Source organism: Macrotis lagotis, chromosome 1, assembly GCF_037893015.1.
Source record: "Macrotis lagotis isolate mMagLag1 chromosome 1, bilby.v1.9.chrom.fasta, whole genome shotgun sequence".
NCBI lineage: Eukaryota > Metazoa > Chordata > Mammalia > Peramelemorphia > Peramelidae > Macrotis > Macrotis lagotis.
In genome coordinates this window covers 145682663-145706152 of record NC_133658.1, presented here as the reverse complement: position 1 = coordinate 145706152, position 23490 = coordinate 145682663, and the positions used below count along the sequence as shown (strand labels likewise).

Genomic DNA, 23490 nt, shown 5'->3' with positions numbered 1-23490 from the left:
TGGTGCACAGTTGGGTTAAAGTTCTTCATGCAAATTTGCTTCTTTGTCTCATCAGAATCACAAATACTAAATGTTTGACATTAAAAGTTAAAATTTCAAAACGCACAAATATATTTTAGTTTAACAATTAAGTGCAAACCCTCCTTTTGGAAAAAAGTGCTTAATTTTATGTCTACAAAGAACAAGCAATAGATTATGAAGGCAGAAATTCCATCCATAATCAATCATGTAATTACCTCAGAATTAGCCTTATACTGATTTTGTAAGAAAAAGAAAATGTAATCAATTAGTAGCAGTTGATTTGCTCCAATTGTCCATAAATCATGAGAAAAGAAAATACAATTGCTTGTATTTGAGAAGCTGGGAGAACACATACAGGACCATACATACCGCCAAGTTGTTGCTGTTCACTTCTGGCACGCTTGTGTTTTGAAACAAATTAAGAAAGTTCCTGAGAGCCCAATGCCAGAAGGTCCAACTGAGAAGTTAAAAGGTATTTCTTTAAGGAGTGAGAAGAGGGCTAGACTAGCTTGGAATGAAGAAGGGTTCATATCATCAAGACCATATTCAGTTCAAGGGGAGTCAAACTACTGAACCCATAACAAAACCAAAAGGAAGCCATCTCAAAGGACACCTTTGACTTCAGAGGGAAAAAACACCTATTGCAGAAGCCTGTGAGCAGAGCAGAAAAGAAAGTGAATGGCAGTGATAATAGCTGATGTTCCTTTTCCTATCAGGGCTGGATACAACTAAGTAGGAGGTAAGGAAAAAGAAGTTAGGGAAAAATAAAGAAATAAACAAATGGGAAGTCTGAAGAAAGGCAAATGAGACCTTCAATAATTCGCAAACAACTACAGAAAAGACCTGCTCATTTGAAAATGGATTCCATTTTCCTTGGATAAATGATCCAATCCAGAAGAGATCTTTGTGCAAGAAATGGTATGTATGAGTGGTTAAAGGGGGGAAGAATTGTATTACTCTTTTTTTCCCTAGGCATTTATTGTCATTAAAGAATTTTCGTGGTGGTACATAATCATTGATACTGGGGAGACTGAGGCTGGTGTATCATTTAAACTCTGGAATTCTAAAGTTGCAACAGGCTAAGATGATGAAATGTTCACTAAGACTGACCCAGAAGCTAGAGGGTCATCAGGCTGCAAAGGAAGGATAAAATAGCTTAGGTCAGAAATAGAGCATGTCAAAATTCCTGTACCAATCATTAATGGGATTGGGCTCATGAGTAGCCATACTTCTCCCAAGCCTAGGAGAAAAAAAGAAAACCCAAGCTCATTGTCTCTCCTTCCCTCTATTTCCCAATTCTCCATTATCACCTGAAGTACCTTCAATTTTTCAACCCATGAAGTCCTAAGAATTGAATTATTTAGGTGCCTTTCTTCTGTGATGATTTTTATATAGACCTAATATAGACACAAACTGAGTAAATCTACTTTTATTCTTGTCTTTACCCGCTATGGAGAGTTAAAAGTGATTGCTCCAAAATATCACATCTGAGAATATAACAAACCAGATTTCAAAGTATAACAATGCCTAAAAAATCTCCCAACTGAACAGTATCAAATTATTCTTATGAGGGATTACAGTGCAACACTTTGAAACCACAGATGATGAAAAACAGCACTTCTGGTTCTAAATTCAGGTTAACAAAAATGTATTAGGAAAGGCCAAAGAAGAAAGATGTGATTAAAAGCTTGAGCTGATTCCTAATAATAGTTCCTTAGAGACAAAAAATCAAAAGCAGGACAGAAACAACCACAACAACAAATGTAATGAGATTTCTTTGAGGAATGTGTGGCAAAGATTCAATTATAATTCCACAAGGGTTGCTTACTTGAATTTCCCAAAAGGAAATGGGTAACAATGATAACTGCAAAAATGGAAGTAGTGAGTTCTAAAGATCTAGAATCACGGATTAGGTTCTGAAAGGACATTTGGTTAAATCTCTTGGTTCAGTAAATATCACATTTATATCACAAAAAATAGTCTGCTGTACTAGTCAGATTATAAAAAGCTAAAACCAGGAAGAAAGAAAAGAGAGAAAGCTAATGGAGAAGAAATAATTGACCATCACAAGAAAAATGGAAAGCATTTAAAAAGATGCCAAACAGAAAACTATTTTCCTCTTTTCTTACATGTCTTGTCTGTTCCTTTTCTCTTTGGAGAAGAAATTACCTTAGGAAACTATTTTTGGTGGGTTTAATTCATTACTCATTCTCAGGGGATAGGAGTATTGGTGTGATAGCCATTAACTGGAAATTCTAATAGGAAAAGGGAAGAATAAAATGGCTTTTAGTGGAGTCATGGTTATTAGGTGCAAGGGAAAACAAAGGAAAATAAACAAGGAAGAAAAGGTAGAATTAAGGAAGACAGGCCCAGTAAGCCTCCAGTTCTCTAGCCATTCACAAAGGTAACGTTATCAGATAACCAGAATTACAGGTTAGCACTTTGTTCCAAAGTGGATAAAACTATTTACATTAGGGAATGTCAATTGTAAAGTACCTCTCCCAGAAGAATCTCTGAACAATGATTTGATACTGAAAAATTTCCCAGCCAAAAACAATGGAACAACTTTGGATTATGGGCTGATTTTATAGTATTGCTACAACTCTAATCCCCAAATGTGATAGCCACTGCTACAAAATGGACCAGTGAAGCAGAAATCAGAGCAGATTATAGAGTTCTCTTCTTCCCAATTTACACAGAAAACTAGCCTAACTACACAATGGCTTGATAAAAAGGGTACCAGACTGACAGTATTTACTTTCTCTCAAGTCCTATACCTTGGTCTCCACTAGAACACCATACATAAGCTACCCTTTATAAAATGTATCTAGGGGATGAGAGCCTCTCATTTATTCACAGGTTTGCTTCTTAGCCCCAAGGTCAGAATTAGGTTTTTGTTAGTGTGGGTTAGGACAGAGTTTTCTTACTAAAAAGCAAGTATATTATTCAGATTAAGTTGGTAGTGTTACTGCTAGTATAAATGCAGAAGATGTTAAATAAATTATTGGAACCTGGAAATCTATTTTTGAAATGTTATTTTTCTTACCATATTGTACCAGGCACTAACAATAAATTTTTCTTCCATCTCTCTTTGACTCTTCGTTTTCTCATATTCTTTCTAATAATAATAATAAAGAAATAAAGGTATTAAAGAGTTTGACACCAGCGCAAAATTCATAGGATGCAACTGTATAGGAAGGACATTGCAGGGACAGAGTACAGTGATTTGGGACACATAGGATTAAGTCTACCCCTCTTACTGTGTGCCTTCACCTTTACATAGCTTGTTTCCTGTCTATAAAATTAGAGATTGGACTAGATAATCTCTGAAGTTCCTTCTAGTCTTAAAGCCCGTAATTCTACAATACTTAAATAAAAAGTGCCCCAAAATACACACACTAACTGAAGAGTATAGAAACTACCTCTAATGAATGGAACATCCGGTCCCGTTCTTGTAGTTGGTTTTTCAAAGCCTGTATTTCTGGAGCTGCTCCTTGATTTTGCTTAGGATCTAAAGTACGGATAACCTATAAAAAATGATAGTAGAAATTATGCTGAAGTTCATAATACAGTGCTGTAGAAAATATCTAGGTAAAGAATAATAAAACATAGGTAGCTAAGTCTTACAAAAACAATGTGTATTAAGAAAAAGTCAGTTTTACCTAAAAAAAAAGAAAAAGTCAGTTTTAATAAACCTACCAATTATTCATTAAAATCTGAATGTGGTAGTTGACATTTGAAAAGCACATAAAATAATAATTCATAGTACTCAAGCTTAACAGTTTCTCAACCTCCTGAACAAATTATCCAATAAATTCATTCAACAAGCATTTATTAAAAGGCTTTATTCAATGCATAGCATTAGACTGGGAGAGATATGGAGGAGGAAATAATACATGTGCTGAGATAAATATGACTCAATATCCAAGTACATAAAAGTAGTATAAAGTGCTAGAACAACTTATTAGAACAATTTTGAATTTCATCTCCAATTTTCTGTCATCTACAATTATTTATCAATTTACCATTCCAATTATGTGTTTTAACCGAAAAATTATGAAACATCACAGCAGGAACAAAACTATCACTCAGGACAAGCAAAACCAAAGATGAGAACCAAAAAACATCAAAAAAACCCCAACCATAATAGTAAAAAGAAAATTCTCATCAAATAAAATAGGACATGATGTGACCATGAATATAGACAAATTTGCTGAAACTTCCTTCTGACCACAACCTCATCTAACCTTTTTCATATAATCACTTCTATTGAATGGTTTTTATCATTTTTTTTTGCCATTATTACCTTCAGTCCCCTAATCCCTTATCATGCTCCTAGGCTCCTTGTTCCACTTGCCTCTTGCTTACTCCAAGCCTAGGCCTTGGCATTCCAATTCTTTTTCACCTTGATGCCCTGCTAAACCCAATTTATGGTTAATTCCCACCACACAATGGATGCCAATATTCTTCTGAGTTTTCACTTTCAATAGCATTAAAAACATATCTAATTCCTGCACCATTCACACATCAGCTACTTCCCTCTTATGAGTTTCAAATGACCTTGCATCAAGTTTGCTGATGGTGTGTGAAAAAATAATAATTAATACATACAGGTTATAGTGTTTTACAGTACTATGGATTAGCTTGTCATTCTTACCAATATTAAGGTAATATTAATATTATATTAACACTATACTTCTTATATCTTAAAGACAAAAAAGAAACAACAGGCTTCTGAGGAACTAACATTCTAGTGGGCAAAAAGTAAAGAGAGGAGGAATCAGAGAACACTTCTCAAGACTACTTGATTACTACCTTGAAGGCAACACTAGTGAACAGAGATTGTTCAATGAGGCTATAATTGTCCAATGAGTTGGCTTTTCATTAAAAATCAAAAGACACTGAAGATCTCTGATGAGTGGTGTGCCTTTGGGGTACTCTGAGAAACTTCTGAGGGATGCCCTAGAGGGGCACCTTTGAAAAGCCCCTGAGAGGTCCTCAGGAGCTTCAGAATTATAGATCTGACTAAGCACTCAAGCTTTCTTCTCATTCACTGGCTATTTGCTACTGCTGCCTTTCATAGTTTTCAGTATCTGCTTCTGATTTCAGTTTTGTGCCTGCCCCCTCCTTACTCATCTCCTTCCCCTACTCTTTCTAGTAAAGCCCCTGTAGGCTGGCTGGGAACTGGTTGAGTGGAATGGTTCCCTTTTGGTGAAGGAAAAGCAGAATTATGTTTCTCAGAGAGCCTTCAAGTCTTAATAGCTCTTTTTTTTTCCTTTTTTGGTTCACTGCTTAGGAGTTTTTCTGGCTGCTGCAAACATTTGACAAAACAGTGGCTTTGCACCATTTTTGATGTTTGCAGTTACTAGAAGGTTTAAATAAGTGAAGTCTCTAAATTCTCTGGTTACTCTGAATGACACACATCATTAAAATTGGAAGTGAGTGAAGATCAAAGAGGAGACATATGAAAATACCAACACTTTTGGCTTTCTCCAAATACTTCTTATATCGTTCTTCCATTTGCTTCATTTCTTCTTCTTTCTTCCTCAAAGCTTCTTGTAATTCTTCAATTTTTATTGCTGTAAAAAGAAATAAGAAAATCACTTTTGGTTCACCCTCACTTTGCCAAGTAATGGAAAATGTTCAAAACTCTGGAAACAATTGGGAAACTGCTGGTTTACTGTTATTATTGTATTTATTACCATTATTGTTGTTGTAGAATCCTTTCTGGATTCTAAGGCTACTTTGTACCCCAAAGTAGAGAAATGCTGAATATTCAAACTATATTTCTTGTTAATAGTTTTAAAAAATTCTTAATACAAGTACATCTGGGAAAGGGAACACATTAATACGAGCTCTTCACTAACATACAAATATAGAAACCTACATAATTTACTGTCTAAAGTTTCCAGCTGATTTGTTTAAATTTGGTTTCATCATACCTATACTGTTTTTATAGTACATCTTCTTTAACAGTTAATTCGATTTGAAGGAAAAACTATCAGAGATCTAAAATATTTTTTAAAAGCCTTGCTCATTATGAAAAACTCACAGCTGTTGTTATATCTTGGCTCCAGGTCTTCAATAATTGCTCGTTTCTTCTGCAATTCATTATTAGCTTCATGCAGCTTCTCTCTGTTATTGTAAAACATTGTAAAATCATGTGTCAAATATTATTGTGTTTTTATCTTTTTCTGCCTCAAGTAGACCTCTTCTCAAAATGGAAGCTACAGAAGAAGGCATGTGTTGAGCAAAAAGATTTTAAATAGTGAAAACAAAGATTTCTAAAAGATGAAAATGAATAAAAACAAAAGCCAGAATCTCCTTTCAATCCTATATACTGGTTATTTTGCAATATTCCAATAATAAAATAACACCATAGCATACTCCAAGGTTTGGAAAGCCCTTTATGAACATAGTCCAAATTGCTCTTATGACATTCTAGGGAGGTAGGTATTTTTTATCACTCCCTATTTCTAGATAAGGAAACTAAACCAGATGAAGTTAAGTGACTTGCGCAGAGCTGCACAGTAAGTATGTGTCTGAGGCTAGGTATGTTCCCAGGTCTTCCTGATTCCAAGTCTTGTACCATGCTTGTACCATCTAGCTGCCTCTAAAAAAAAAAAATCCTGAGATCTTTTCTATTTCCCTCTTCCTTGCCTTGTAATGAGAATATTTAAAAAAGGGATCAAACTTCAAAATTTTTACAAGTCACACTCTAAAATAAAATACTGATAGAAACAAATGTAACTAGGAAAAGCAGAATGAATACACACACACACACACACACAGCTTTCTACATGGTAGGTCTTCCTCCTAAATCTTTTTAGTTCGGGCTAAGTATCCTACTAAGTGGTTCTGAACAATTGAAATACTTCATGAACCTAGGTGGGGTTCCCTTTTACCATTCTGTTTGACTCTTCTTTGGACAGTCTTAAGCTTGCTCTAAACTAAGACGTGGAACTTACAACTTACCATAAGTAAGGTAGCTCTATTTTTTTTGGTTGCTATATCTACTATTGACCTTCAAGAAGTATATTTTCCTGTTGAATTATTTATACTTTTCAAACACAACAAAATTTTCTTTATCCAGACTTTTCTATTACCAATATTTCATAATTTATAAAAAGAATTGTAAAAATTCATGACAATTTTTTCCTAAAGATATAAGACATAATTGCTGTATTTTCTAATTCTCTTCTTTAGGCATTAATGAAAGTGCTTTATAGTGTCAGTTCAGTCTATATACAGTTTCTACCCTATAAATGGAATTAAGAGGATGTTTGACTGGATCTCCTAGACACTTTCAGGTCTGACATTTTAAAACACATTCTAAAGCACAAGTTCATAAACTGGGGTCTATGAACTTTTAAAAACAGATTTTCCTGGTGTATGATTTTCTCTAAAGTGGGTACACAAGACACTCAGAAAGACTTCAATTAGCAAGAAAGAGTAATTCCATACTTACAGATGTTCTTCAAGCTTCTTTTTCAGAAGAACTGACTAAAAACAGAAAACAATCTGTTACTTCATACTGGAAATTTAAACAAATCAAACTAATAAAAAACTTCAAAAATTATTTGGTTTTAAGATAAAAATATAAATACTTTTAAACTTTTTTTTCTGCTAAATATGAATCTAAAAAAGTTAAGTTATCACTCAGATTTCCAAGTGCTGCCTAAGTATTTTCGAATAAGTCTGGAGGAAATTTTCACTATTAGCAAACTATCAGGATTTGGGATAAAAATATTGAGAAATAAAAGCTAGAATACCAACTATAATTGATTATACAACAGTAAATTCAGTTTTTTAATAGATTCTTTTATTTGAAGCCAAATCTCATTAATATATTCTCCCAATGTGTTGTCTTTAATTTTTAAAATTTATTTTCATTAGCACATAGATAAAAAAATATTTAGGCAAAATGTCTTAATGACTTATCTAATACCATATCAATCTATGTCAAAGATGAGAATGACACTTAGGATCTCTGACTCACTTTTTTCTTCTTAATACCAGTTAACTGAAATACCAATCCAAAGTTAAAATCTATATAGTTCTAGAATATTTCAAATAATGAATTTATTATTTTCACTTGATATTTTTTCACATCTATTTTAGGTACTAGTCAATTTATTAAATTTTAAATAGAACAAAATATCCCTATTATCATCACCTTATAGCAGAAATAAAGGAAACCAAAAAATTGTTCCTATTCTAAAGAAGCTGACTGGTAGTATAAATGGTGACACTGATCAGTTCAATACTCTGAATTTTTCAAAAGATTTACCTTCCTAATATTGTCCAACCTATTAATAATAACTGTAGTCTATGAGCATATACTAAATGAAGATGGAGACAAAAAGCTTAAACAAAAGGATAGAATTAAATTTATTATAACTGAACATTATCCATTAAAATGGGGGAGAAGAAAAAATTAAGGTAGTCATGGAACTAAGAACATGAATCATATTTGATTTAGCCATATGCTTACTAATATTTGATAATAATATTTACTAATATTTGATAATAATACTATCTAATACAAAGATTATAAATTGAAGGTTGTCATATCTGAATATCCATTATGCATAAAGATGCTTTAATTTCAACCATCCCTTTAATCCACTGTGATGCTAGATTCACATGTTTCTAACTTAAAAAGTTAAGTAGGGAATAGAGTCTAATAAACAGAAATAAATAGAAAGCCATACTTACAATAGCCTTGAGCAGAAACCCATGCCAAGAGACAGAGAGGACATATTAGTATGAAGCAAACACAGCAGCCAAGAGAAGGAACGATTTAGTAACTCATGAATAGAAGGAAAAGATATGCATTTTTTTCAGAAATGTACATTTTTCTTTCTTCTATGTTCTCCTCATCCTGTCTTGTTCTCTGCAGTTTTATACACTGTGGCTAGCTCAAATTATCCATGTGACTGGATATAACAATGCTTTTCTGCTTCCATGCTAAAAACAAATAACATAAAAATAATAAAAATATGTAAACCAGCCTTCTCTAGGACTTCTGGACACATGAAAGGACAATCTGTTTTTGATAACAGAAATGAGGCTGCTCTTTTTCAGAGGAACACTTCGATTTGGAAGGCGGCAATGTATGTTTTATATTCCTGAGGAACAACTATATATTAGTGAGGAAAAAAAGGAAAAGACATTCAAATCCTGAGAAGGAAAGATTATGTTTTGTATTTCATTTAGCACTACTTTCCTTAGGAGACTGATAGTGAGAGTTTCATTTATTTTTCCTTCCTAAAGATTTGTGGGTTTTTTTTAGTTTTTTTTTTTTTTGCAAGGCAAATGGGGTTAAGTGGCTTGCCCAAGGCCACACAGCTAGGTAATTATTAAGTGTCTGAGGCCAGATTTGAACTCAGGTACTCCTGACTCCAAGGCCAGTGCTTTATCCACTCTGCCACCTAGCCGCCCCTAAGATTTGTGTTTAAGAGAGCTGAAGCTAGCTGTGGATTCAGGACTATAACTGTCCAGAGGATTTATAAAGAAAATTCAAAATTTACTTGAGTTATCAATATCTTGTTTGAGATGTACAACATGTCTGCTTCACATTAGGGAGATCCACAATCCCATAAAGTATTTTTGTAACTTCCTTTTCTTTGCAAAAAAACAAAAAATCTAGTCAATGTGACTATATTCTTTTTAAGTTTTTGTAAGGCAATGGGGTTAAGTGGCTTGCCCAAGGTCACACAGCTAGGTAATTATTAAGTGTCTGAGGCTGGGTTTGGACTCAGGTACTCCTGAGTTCTCCAGGGCCGGTGCTCTATCCACCGTGCCACCTAGCCACCCCACTGTGACTATATTCTTTTTGTTGCTGTTGTTTTTGTAAGGCAATGGGTTTAAGTGACTTGCTGAACAATCACCCAGTAAGTGTCTTGAGGCCGCATTTGAACTCAGGTCCTCCTGGCTGCAGGACAAGTGCTCTATCCACTATGCAACCTAGCTACCCCAACTATATTCTTTTATAACATAAAAACAAAGTGCAGATATACAATATTAGGACACATGAAAATTCTAGAAACACTGTAATAAATTTTGAGTAGAAAAGTATAAATTAAAATACATATCCTAAGTGGACAGTTTCATAATGACAACTAACCATGTGGTTTTAGGTCAGGTTCTACTTCCATTCAGTTATCTCTAATATCTATAAATCAATTATGTTCAAGACTGGGGTTTCATACTTCATTGAAAATTGAGTTATTCAAGTGAGACAAAACCTAGTACACAACTTTAAATAAGGCAGTGGTCCAATAAGCTTTTTTTTTTTTAAGGTTTTTGCAAGGCAAATGGGGTTAAGTGGCTTACCCAAGGCCACATGGCTAGGTAATTATTAAGTGTCTGAGACCGGATTTGAACCCAGGTACTCCTGACTCCAGAGCCAGTGCTTTATCCACTGCGCCACCTAGCCACCCCCTTCCCCAATAAGCTTTTATTGAATGAATGGACTTTTAAGAGAAAAACTTACAAGAATTTTGATGATAATGCTTTCTCAGTATATTATTGTTAGAGAATATGAGAGGGCTTTACAAAACTATTTGCTTTATAGCAAAGCATCTGAATGCCCATCTTAGGATCAAAATGGACCCTGAAACCCAAGAGACTTGGGTTAAGCTTGGATTTCTTAAAGTTCATGTGGAGAAACAGATAAAATAGGATCTAAGAAATATATCTATTGCCACTACAAAAGATGGCCCCAAAACACGAGTCTTTATAAGTATGTTAAAAGACTGATAAAATGATTTTTTAAAAAAGCATTAGTGAGTTAAAATAGATTACTAAAATCCATTTCTCTTTCTCCAGTTTTCTGTTAAGCACTGAATAAAAACCCAAATTGTTCTTTGCACACTCTCCTAAAGAAGTTAATGAATTTATTCGTCTTAATCACAAACTACAAATCTTAATCATAATCACAAAATTTCCTAGTAGTTTTTGCAAAAAGAGAAAAATTTTTGTGTCTATGGCTAGAGAACTGTCAACATGTAGCCTATTATTTGTAAAAGGTGAGAAGGGGGAAAAGATGGCTTTCCATGTTAAGAAAATTTCAACACCTTTACAATCCAAGTTATAGGAAAGTAAATCTAGTTAAGAATCCTTATGATACTGTCAAGGAATTTGTAAAATAGGAAATATTTCTAATTTCTTTTGAGTCATAGGAAATTATGTAAAAATTAACAAAATGAAACCTTTAGTTCTAAGTTTTCTCATTAATATGCAACTGTTAAAAATTCTAAGTGTGTATTATATATATATATATATATACACTTACATCTTCTGCTTTTGAGCCTTGTTCCTGTAAAGATTTCTGCAATTCTTCAACTTGTGACTGTACTTCTAAAAGTCTTTGATTCACCAGTCTAGAAATAAACAAACACTTTATTTTGGGGGTTCAGGATAATCTGTAACATTTTTCCCCTTTATGATGCAATACAGGATATATAGGAGACAGTAAGACATACAAAAATGCTCTCCATTTACTTTTTTCCCAAGGCAATGGAGGTTAAATGACTTGTTCAAAAGTCACATAGCTACATGATTATTAAGTATCTGAGGCTAGATTTGAATTAAGGTATTCCTGACTCCAGGGCTCATGCTCTATCCACTGAACCACCCTAGCTGCTCCTCCTATAACTCCCAACCAAATACTCATATTGACAGTGGGGATAGACTGTAGATCATAAAAATGGCTCATAAATTATAATAATTGAAGATTTGCAAGATGTCTTTCTTGTAATAACTCTATCAAGTAAAGTGCAACTATAATTATCTGGATTTAGTATAAGAGGAAATGGGAGTCCAGAAAGGTGAAGAAAAAAGGACCTGCCCTGGTCATGTATAGTTTGTTACAGAGCAATTCAAACCCATCTATCACTGCCTCCAATTCAGGGGATCTTTAAAATATAATAATTAAAAAATGTAGCTTTAAAATTTAGAAAGCCATTATTCAATGGGTAGTTGAATTTGACCATTCTTTAATATTAAGGTTAAGACAAAGACTAGAGACCATCAAAGGTAAAACAAAACAGTTTTGATTATATGAAACAAAATAAAATCAATGCAGTTTAAATTACAAGGGTAGCAGGTAGCTGGGGAAAGAAATCATTTAGGCAAATTTATCTGAGATCTCATTTCTAAGATATATAGAGGAAAAAGTATTCAAATTTATAAGAATGAGTCATTCCCCAACTGATAAATTGTCAAAAGATAAGAACAGATAATTCTTAAAGGAACAAGTTCAAGCTAACCATGATAATATGAAAAGAAGCATCAGATGGCTAATAATTAGGGAAATGTAAATTAAAATAACTGAGGAATTTCACCTCACAACCACACGATTGACTAAGCTGACAAAAAAGAAAATGACAAATGTTGAAGGGCTGTGGGAAAACAGGTACATGAATATACTGTTTGTGCAGTCTTTCTGGAAAGAAATTTGGAACTATACCTCAGAAGTTACTGAACTCTGATAAAATGATTAGGTCTACACTGCAAAAGAAAGCAAAGAAAAAAGAAAAAAAGACTCATTTGAAGGGAACAGTTTCAGAGAAACTTGGAAATACACGTATGAACTCATACAGAATGAAATGAGTAGAACCCGAACAATTTATACAAAAACAAAAAAATGTCGAAAAGTTTAATAAGAACTCTGATCAAATCAATAATGAACCAACCATGACTCCAGAGGATCCATGATGAATTATGTTTCCTGACAGAGAGATATTGTTAGGGCAGAGAGAAGACATATTTTTGGACGGGGTCAATGAGGGAATTTGTTAATGACTATGTACCTTTGTTACAAGGTTTTCTTTTTTTCTTAAGAGGGGTTGGGAGGGGCGGCTAGGTGACACAGTGGATAAAGCACCGGCCCTGGAGTCAGGAGTACCTGGGTTCAAATCCGGTCTGAGACACTTAGTAATTCCCTAGCTGTGTGGTCTTGGGCAAGCCATTTAACCCCATTACCTAGCAAAAACCTTTAAAAAAAAAAAGAGGGGTTGGGAGTAGGAAAGAGACAGTAACAGGGAGAGAATGAATTTCTATTAAGTGAAAGAAATATTTTTTTTGAATTATAAAGCTTTTATTTATTTTGAGTTTTACAATTTCCCCCCAATCTTTCTTCCCTCCCCCATCCCCTAAATAAATAAAATAAAAAAAAATGTTAAGTAAAATAACCTCTATGTCAATTAATTATCCTAATAAGGAAAGGTACTTTTTGGTTTATTATTTTTAAATTTAATTTTTATCCAATTATATGTAAAGATAGTTTCAATGATCATTTTTGTAAAATTGTGAGCCCCACATTTTCCTTCCTCCTTGCACCCCCCCCAGACATCAAGTAATCTGATAGAGTATATATGTACAACTATGTTAAACATATTTCCATATTAGTCATGTTGGGAAAGAAGAATCAAAACAAAAGGGAAAAATTCTATGAGAAAGAAAAACCATAAACAAATTAAAAAAAAAATGAAAATAGTGAGTGAGCTTTGGTTTGCTCTGGATGTGGATGATATTTTCCATCACAAGTCTTTTAGAATTGTCTTTGATCACTGTACTGTTAAGATCATAGTTGATCATCAGGCAAGGTTGCTATTATTTTGTACAATGTTCTCCCGGTTCTGCTCACTTCATTCAGCATCAGTTCATGTAAATCTTTCCAGTTTTTTCTTAAATATACCTACTCATAATTTTTTACATAACAACTGCATTCCATCACACTCGTATATCACAGTTGTTCAACCATTTCCCCAATTGATGGGCATCCCCTTAATTTCCAATTTTTTTTATCACTACCAAAATATCTGTTAGAAATATTTTTTATACTTGGGGGGTCTATTCCCCCTTTTTTATGATCTAGCAGTGGTGTTGCTCAATCAAAGGATAGACACAATTTTATAGTCCTTTGGACATAATTTCAAATTGCTCTCTAAAACGTTTTGGTTTGATCAGCTCACAACTCCACAACATGGAGACATAATAAAGCATTAGTGTCCCAGTTTTCCCACACTCCCTCCAACATTTATCATTTCCTTTGTTTGTCATATTGGTCAATCTGATGGGTGTGAGGTGGCACTTTAGAGTAGCTTTAATCTGCATTTCTTTAATCAATAATAATTGAGAACATTTTTTCAGATGAGCACAGTTTGCTTTAATTTCTTCATCTGAAAATTGCATGTTCATATCCTTTGACCATTTATCAAGTGGAGAATGACTTGTAAATTTGACTCAGTTCTCTACTTATTTTAAAAATGAATTCTTTATCAGAAACAGTAGCTGTAAAAATTGTGGAAAGGGTATTTTTCAAACATGTTGGGTTAAACTTTGAACTGTCCAGTCATGAATATTCTACAGTACAAATTATTAATCTATCCTCCCTAACAATCCCCCTATCCCAAAAAGAAAATAGCAAATTGAAGATTCTGATAATTCTATCATTAGTAATAAAGTCAAATTAGCCTGCAAAAAATAGGACATGGTCTAACAATCGTACAACAACTGGCCATAAAAGATTCCTTAATCACTGATATTTAATCAGGAAGAATAAAAATGAAAGAAATTGGATAGTTTAGGTTCTCTTTTGAAATAAAAAAAGAGGTATAAAGAATAAAATGACAAAAATGTGAAAAGACACTTTCTTAACATCAGTCTGTACTATTTTTGTATATCCTACATCAAATTAAAATTGCTTACTTTTTCGTTGAGGAATGAGAGAAGGAAGAGAGGAAAGGAATTTGGAACTCAAAATTTTATAGAATATTAAAAATTATTTTTATCTGTAATTAGAACAAAGAATTCCTGAAAATAAGATGAGTCTATAAAAGGTAGTGGAAAAGTATAAGGTACTCTGTAAAAGAAATAAAATACCTTGCTTCATCTTTCTTAAAATTTAATCACTGGATTTCAAAGTGATCAAGTTCACATAGTAAGAATTAGCTGGGCAGATGATGCTATTAATATTTTCCTACCTGTTTTCTGTCTCGAGTTCATTCTTACGTAGATTTGCATCATCAAGCAGGCTCTGCAATAATGCAATCCGTTCATTATCAGAACCCTCTTGATTAAGTTTTAACATCTTATTTTCATGCTGAAGACGAATAAGTTTCTCCCTGGATACATAAAATAAAAATTGAAATGCACTGTTAAAAGTTTACAATACAACTATTAAAAATACATACATGAATATATAGACATGTATTCAAGGCACAGATTAGATTTCAAGTAAATGGATAAGGATTGGACTGTCTATAATAATTACTGAAGTCACTGGCTAAGAGATCGAGGTTAACCCTTTTTTGTTTTTAAGAAGAGATTATCTGAACATGATCAATACCATCATCTGAGTTTTTCTAACGGATTAACTTTAAGTATACTGTTTCTTTTCAGATTTAGACATCTGGGACTTAGATATGTTAAGATAATTTACTCTTTCAATGAATTTTTATTCAGTATTTACTTTTGAAAGCCTGGCAAAAACACCGAGACAGATTGTGTAAGTAAAGCAAAGCTATATAAGACATTATCCATCCTCAATGAGCTTGATAATTTTTTTTTTTTTAGAGTGAGAGAAAATTGTACATTTTATTCACGAATCCTGGCTCCAGGGCCAGTGCTCCATCCACTGCACTATCTGGCCATATCTACAATTATCATTATCATTATTATTTTTCTTTTCTTTTAATTCTAATTTTTTTCTCTCCTTTACTTTATCACCCATGCGGGTCTATATTTTGGGGGGAGGAGGAGGGGGTTTTATGCTTACTCTTAAACAAGAATATTTTAGTAATGTATAAAAAAATTATTTGTACAAAAGAAGAAGAAAGAAAAGTGAAAATAGAATTCTTGGAATTGCAAAAAAAAAATAAAGTACACAGCTTGTTAATTCAGAATAACATTGACTAGATAAAACTTAGAGTAAGTAAAGCATTTCACAGACAAAGAAGAGGCAGAGAAAATGGGCTTATCCAGGTTTGGACTGGAACATGTGCCAACTTTCTAATATCCCTGGTTATCTTCTTTACCACCTGCCCACTGTCATCTATCTTTAGACAACAATTTGATAATTTCAGTTTACCAAACGCCTTCAGCCAAAAGGTAATCTAATACCAATCTGTTGAATAATCAATTGCCTCTTTTGTTATTGATACTTTTAAATAGGCTCTTTGCTCCCTTCTTCTAAACTTATGGAAAAGACAACAAATATTTATTTATAATCTAAATTAGCAGTACTCATAAATGGAGATTTTAACATTTTCCTAGAATGTTCAAGTTAGAAGGGAATTTATTCATTTAATTCCTCAAATAATTTACTCATTTCACAGATAAGGTAATTCAGTTCTGCAAAGTTAGATGACTTATCAATGCTTATAATGGGGCTCACTATTGGGCAGCCCAGTGGATATAAGCTCTAATACAACCTCAGACACTTAACAGACACACTCAGATACTGTGTGTGTGACCTTGGGCAAAACACTTTAATCTGTTTGCTCAGATCCTTATATATAAAATGGGGATAACAAATAGCATCCAACTTTCAGGGTAGCTGTGATGATCAAAGTGGTTAGCATGGTATCTGGCACACAGTGGATGTTATTATTATCATCATCATCATTATTATTATTCCAATAACTTGAATAACCACATTAAAGATGTAAAACAGATGTTTACAGAAAGAAGGAAAATTTTCTTCTTTCCCCCAAATATTTCTTGAATCCTTACCTTTTCAAAAAGTACTCCCATAATATTTTTAAATTATAATTTTAAAAAGATATGACTTCTTGCTCTGATTTAATAAACTGTAGTCTCTCTTTACCAGGATAAAAAGAACAGTGCTTGCCTTCAAAGAGTTTAGAAGCTTATAGGAAGACTAGATATGTGCCCAAATCTATGAAATCAAGTCACTGGATCCTAGCATATAGACCTAGAAGGGATATTAGAGTGTAGGAGAAAGTAGAAATCACAATCATTTCAAAACACCTTGATTGGTTAATCATATAGAAATTCCCCAATTGCCTGGTTGCCTCATGGTAGAAAGTCTTCAACTGATGCTGAAAGAGGAATGAAATAAAACTATGCAAAGACATGGTAAAACATACAGTCCCATTCACCGTTCTAACAACTCTTTGTTGTTTTGGATAAGAGACACTTCAAGTTTTGTTTGGAAGGATTTCTTTCATAAATGTAAAAAGCATTCAGTCATCTCCCCTTGTCTTTGAACATAGTTAAGATGTTTTCTTACTCTGATAATAAATTCTGACAGATTACAAATATTCCCACTTTCTCTGAATGATTCCTCTTTGCCTCTTCTTCGTCTGTGAAATGCTTTACTTATTCTAAGTTACTAAGTTTATCTAGTCAAGGTTATTCTGAATTAACAAGCTGATTGGCTGTGTACTTTATTTTTTTTTGCAATTCAAAGAATTCTATTTTCACTTTTCTTTCTTTTCTTCTTATTTTGTACAAATGTTTTTTTTAATACATTACTAAAATGTTCTTAAGAGTAAACATGAAACCCCCTCCTCCCCAAAAAATATAGACTTGCATGGGTGATAAAGGAGAGAAAAAAATTAGAATTATATGAAAAGAAAAAAAATAATAATAATTATAGGTATGGCCAGGTAGTGCAGAGGACGGAGCACTGGCCCTGGAGCCAGGAGAACCCAAACCCAAATCTGGCCCCAGACACCCAACAATCACCCAGCTGTGTGACCCCTTGCAAGCCATCCCAACCCCATTGCTCTGCAAAAAAAAAAAGACCCAAAATAAAATAGTAATAGTAATAATAATAATAATAATAATAATAGTAATAATGATGATGATGATAGTAGGAGTGGCTGGGTGGTGGACAGAGCACTGGTCCTTGGGCCAGGAGCACCTGGGTCCAAATCCAGCCTCAGACACCCAACAATCACCCAGCCCCGTTTGCCCTGCAACCCCCCCAAAAAATTGTAATAAAATTGTGCTTCAGTCTGTATTCCAACACCACCAGCCCTGTCACGGGTGGATCACATTCTTTTATTTTTTTAAAGAGAAACATCCATCCATCCATCCATCCATCTATCTATCTATCTATCTATCTATCTATTAGGTTTTTTGCAAGGCAAATGGGGTTAAGTGGCTTGCCCAAGGCCACACAGGTAGGTAATTATTACGTGTCTGAGACTGGATTTGAACCCAGGCACTCCTGACTCCTGGGCTGGTGCTTTATCCACTGTGCCACCTAGCCACCCCTGGATCACATTCTTTATGATAAGTCCGTCACAAAAGTTACTTCCATATTTTTCCACTGCTGCCATTGCTGATTGCAACTCCCTCCATTCGTACTTCTCCACTACCATGTACTATATTTTCTCTCTCCTTTCACTCTGACTCTGCTGTAGGGTAGTTGAGTGGCGCAGTAGACAGATCCCTGGCCCTGAGCCCACATACCACCCCTTAGGCCCAGCATACACCCAGCCCTATGGTCCTGGACAGGCCAACCAATCCCAACCCCTTGAAAGAAGTAAAAAAGAAAATGTGTTATAACTGACCACTCTCCCCCCATGGTCCATCCTCTCCTCCTTCATTCACATCCCCACCTCTTTCCCCTGCCCCCCCCTTCTTACTCCAGATGTTTATACCCCATTGAGTATATATATGCTGTTTCCTCTCCTAGCCACCTCTGATGAGAACAAAGATTCCTTCATTCCCCCTTGCCTTTCCCACCTTCCATATCATTGCAATAGCTCATTGTAATAAAGAAAAATCTTATTGTATGAAATATCTTAGCCAATTCCTCCACTTTTTTTTTTAAGGTTTTTGCAAGGCAAACAGGGTTAAGTGGCTTGTCCAAGGCCACACAGATAGGTAATTATTAAGTGTCTGAGACCGGATTTGAACCCAGGTACTCCTGACTCCAGGGCCAGTGCTTTATCCACTACGCCACCTAGCCACCCCTCCTCTTCTTTTTCTTTCTCCCATGACATTTCCCTTTTACCTACTGACTCTATTTTTACACCACAATATATCTTCAAATTCAGCTTTCTCCTGTGTTTCATCTATAAAAGCTCCTTCTACCAGCTCTATTAACTGAGAAGGTTCATATGAGTATTATCAGTGTCATTTTTCTATGCAGGAATACATGCAGTTCATCATCATTAAGTCCCTCATATTTTCCCCTTCTCCTCCAATCTCTATGCTTCACCTGAATCCTGTATTTGAAGACTAAACCTTCTATTCAGCTCTGGCCATTCCAACAGGAACATTTGAAATTCCCCTGGTTCATTGAAAGTCCATCTTTTTCCCTGGAAGAGGATGTTCAGTTTTGCTGGGTAGTTGATTCTCGGCTGCATTCTAAGCTCTTTTGCCTTCTGGTATATTATATTCCAAGCCCTACGAGCTTTTAATGTAGTTGCTGCTAAGTCCTGTGAGATCCTGACTGCAGCTCCACGATATCTGAATTGTGTCCTTTTGGCTGCTTGTAATATTTTCTCTCTGACTTGGGAGTTCTGGAACTTGGCTATAATATTCCTGGGGGTTGTTTTTAATTGGATCTCTTTCTTGGGGAGATTGGTGGATTCTCTCCATTTCTATTTTGCCCTCTGCTTCTTAGGATATCAGGGCAATTTTCCTGTAGTAATTCTTTAAAAATGATGTCAAGGCTCTTTTCCTGGTCATGACTTTCAGGTATTCCAATAATTTTCAAATTATCTTTCCTAAAGCTGTTCTCCATATCTGTTGTTTTTTTCAATGAGATGTTTCACATTTTCTTCTAATTTTTCATTCTTATGGTTTTGAAGAATTGTGTCCTGATTTCTCATAAATCAGCAATCTTCCTCAGTTCCATTCTTTGTCTGAAGGATTTGTTTTCCTCAGAGAGCTTTCTTATCTCTTTTTCCATCTGGCCAATTCTGCTTTTTAAAGCTTGCTTCTCAATAACTTTTTGAACTGTTTTATCCATTTGACCTATGCTGGTTTTTAAGCATGTTATTTTCTTCAGCATTTTTTTGGATCTCCTTGACTAAGCTGCTGACTTCATTTTCATGTTTTTCCTGCATCTCTCTCATATCTTTTCCCAATTTTTCTTCTATCTCCCTCACTTGATTTTCAAAGCCTTTTTTGAGCCCTGTCATAGCCTGACCCAGTTTCTGTTTTTCTTGGAGTCTTGAGATGCAGGAGCTTGGACTTCCTCATCTTCAGATTGAGTGTTTTGATACTTCTTGGGATCACAGGCAAAGTATTTCTCAATGGTGTTCCTCTTTTTTCTCTGCTTACTCATTTCTCCAGTCTGTGCCTGGTTTTGGGGTACTTCCTGAGCTTTTGAGTATGTGAGGTTCTGTCTTCCCTCTTGGTCTGTGAATGACCATAAGCACAAACATCTGCCATGGGGCTGTTCTATGGGGGGGCCTAGACTGTGATCAGGATCTGAATGTGGTCAGAACCCCAGAATCCTATTCCAGGAACAGAGGACATAGCTCAGCAGTCTCTCTCCACTTCCCTCCCTAGGCTCAGTACTCATGCTGTGGGGGCTCCTGCTTACCGGCTCTGCCTGCTTCTGGTTTCTGGAACTGGGCTGCCACAGCCATGCTACTCACTGAGTGCCCTGAGGTCTGGGCTTCACATGCTTGCTCTGGCAGAGATACCCCTGCTGATTCCCCAAGTTGTGCCTGGTGCTCCCTGGGGTGTAGATCAGGAAACTGCCCTTGCAGCTGTGAGCCACGGCTCCCAGGGCCTTGGGGCTGCCTCCGGGCTGAAGTTCCTTTGCACTGGTGGGCCACCCCTCTGACCCCATGGAGCTGAGCCTTTCTGCTCTTTTCCAGGTTACCTTGTGTTGGGGAACTGTCTCACTGGATCCCTCTGTGGGTTCTGTCTCTCGAAATTTAGTTAAGAGTCCTTAGTTTATAAGTTTTGAGTGAGAGCACCTAAGAGACAAACCTCTCCTGTCATCATCTTGGCTCTGCCCCAGCTATGTACTTTTAAGTGAATCTGAAAAATTTTAAAAACTAAATGTGTGTGCCCTCAGAAGCTAAAGCAGCTATGAAAAAGACTCCCTTAGCATGCTAATACATTTCTTTGCTTTCAATGTGGCCTCTATATTTTTAAGCCATATTCACTGGATTCCTATTGGTCGTAAAGCTCTCCCAAGGGGTCCCATTCCTTTCAGTTAAGAAGATTCCCAACAATAACAATGAGTTCTCTTTATTTTAAAGACAGGAAATTGAGGCCCAAAGAGTTTAACTGAATTTTTTTTTACAATCATGCAATGAATTTGAAGCAGAGTGGGTAATTGTCTTTTAACTACAAATCTAAAACACTTTTATTTACACCACTTTTTATTGTAAGGAAGAATAGAAGCCAACCTCTACACCTGAAGTATTTTGCAGCAGCACTTTTTGTACCACTGAAGAAATGGAAACAAAGATGTTTAACAATTAGATGTGAAAATATATCTTTCTCACTTCTTTAAAATGACAGGAACTAGGGAAACATTTCAGAATTATTGAAAAATAAAAATACTGTTAACTTTTTATCCAAAAAATTAGGTCACAAATTTTTATTAAATGCTGACCATGCCACCAAGTAATATGAATGGGTTAGCAACATAAAACTGCTGAGCTATTTTCTTTTTCTTGTTATAAAGCATGGCAGATTATAGGGGGGGAGGGGAAGAAGGCATATTTTGGGAAATAACAGTGATTATAAAAATATCAATTTTCAAGAGAAAGCAAGTTGAAGGAGGAAGAATTAACTTTTAACTGAGGACAAGAAAAATAGCTGGTAATCAAGGGAAGAGAAAATTGACAATAAGCAACGATCACATTTAAAGTGAGGTAAGTTCCTTTCTCACTATGGGATAGGGTATGTGTCAAAGTACTTTGTATAGGGTAGCTACAAAGTGTTATAGTAGACTTACTTTATTTCAGGTGTAACAATCTCTGCTGCCAGGCTGTCTGAAGACTCTTGACTTCCCAAAGGCATTAATCCTGTTTACAGTACACATGATGGAACAGAGAAGTTAGGATAAAATAGTCATCCTTTTTCTTCACAATATTTAGGTTTTCCATTTTCTTCCTGGATAAAAAGCCCTTCTTCATATGAATAGCTAAAAGTCAAAATCTTTTAGATTTTGTCTATCATAATAATCACATTGTAAGTTTTTTTGATGGAAGGAATACGAAGGGTATTTGGCGAGTGACAATTGCAGCCAATATGTTTATAAAAGTTAATTTAAGACATTAAAACTCTTCTGAATATGAAATAAAAAAATTTGGTTTATTTTCTAAACAGATCAATTATTGAGATTTTGTTCTAGATATTTGATATAGACAGAATTATAGTTCTACAGAGAGGAGAATGGTTTTGAAAGGAGTACCAAATGGGACGGCTAGGTGGCGTAGTGGATAAAGCACCGGCCTTGGGGTCAAGAGTACTCGGGTTCAAATCCAGTCTCAGACACTTAATAATACCTAGCTGTGTGGCCTTGGGCAACCCACTTAACCCCATTTGCCTTGCAAAAAATCTAAAAAAAAAAAGGAGTACCAAAGCAAACACTCTACATATTTTCTCTATCTCTTCCTCAAAACTAGATAGTATTTGTCCCCTGTACATAAGCTCCCTTTAGGAGATCAAGGGAAGGAGCAAAAACTAAATAGTAAAAAAAAAATCAAGTATGTTAGAGTAGACTAAAACGAAACAGGAATCTAACAATTAGGAATGCATAGTTACATAATTAGAGAGCACAGTTAGGTAAAACATTATAGGAAGGAAAGCTGTATTTTGGAGGGAATGGAAGGAAACTATATATACCAATCTCAAATTCACAAAGAGACCAGGTAGTTGAATATGCCACTTAATGAATTACTACCCACCCACATTTCCTAATTTCTTTCCACCATTTTGATGAAAATAAAATTTGATATTTTTTCACAATAAACTGTTTTACAAGGAAAAAACCCCATCCTAGTAAAATGAACTTTAAAATATCTTTCTATTAAGAAAGTTGTACATATAAAGAGATCAAAGTTAAACCTTCCACTCCTTTAGAGGTTGGTTTATGCTCTAATGAACTGACTTCACTGACCCAAAAAAAGCAGTCAAAAATTGTTGAAAAGTCACTGAAGAAATGTTGCCTCATAATCCTTTTTATTGTTTCCTACAAAAAGACTATATATGTTAAACCAGACTTAGGAGCTCTAGTCTCAAGTTCTCAAGTTTTTGTTTTGATTAAAATAGTTCAACTACTATTTTCTTGATTACACTAACAGTCTTTCCTCTATTACTTGACTGTGTGTCATGGATGCCTTTTGGCAGTCCACTGAATAAAATATTAATAAAGAACAAGATCTGAGAATGATGGTTTTTATTTTTAGTTTTTGCAAGGCAATGGGGTTAAGTGACTTGCCCAAGGTCACACAGCTAGGTAATTATTAAATGTCCAAGGCCGCATTTGAACACAGGTGCTCTTGA

At 34.9% G+C, this 23490-nt stretch overlaps 1 protein-coding gene across 2 annotated transcripts in view; it reads right to left on the bottom strand.

Annotated features, from left to right (window-relative positions):
* Window positions 1-23490, bottom strand: part of HOOK3 (hook microtubule tethering protein 3) — a 111116-nt gene that overhangs the window by 10038 nt on the left and 77588 nt on the right. Inside the window, exons 14-22 of one of the 2 annotated variants that reach the window (XM_074209057.1) lie at window positions 21938-22007; window positions 15015-15155; window positions 11321-11408; window positions 7490-7524; window positions 6074-6156; window positions 5500-5600; window positions 3444-3548; window positions 3068-3139; window positions 391-478 (exon numbers count right to left, since the gene is read on the bottom strand). In XM_074209057.1, the coding sequence (XP_074065158.1) occupies window positions 440-478; window positions 3068-3139; window positions 3444-3548; window positions 5500-5600; window positions 6074-6156; window positions 7490-7524; window positions 11321-11408; window positions 15015-15155; window positions 21938-22007 (734 nt within the window). In that variant the 3' untranslated portion in view covers window positions 391-439. The remainder of the gene's footprint in view (window positions 1-390; window positions 479-3067; window positions 3140-3443; window positions 3549-5499; window positions 5601-6073; window positions 6157-7489; window positions 7525-11320; window positions 11409-15014; window positions 15156-21937; window positions 22008-23490) is intronic. The other variant, XM_074209056.1, reaches the window with a different exon arrangement.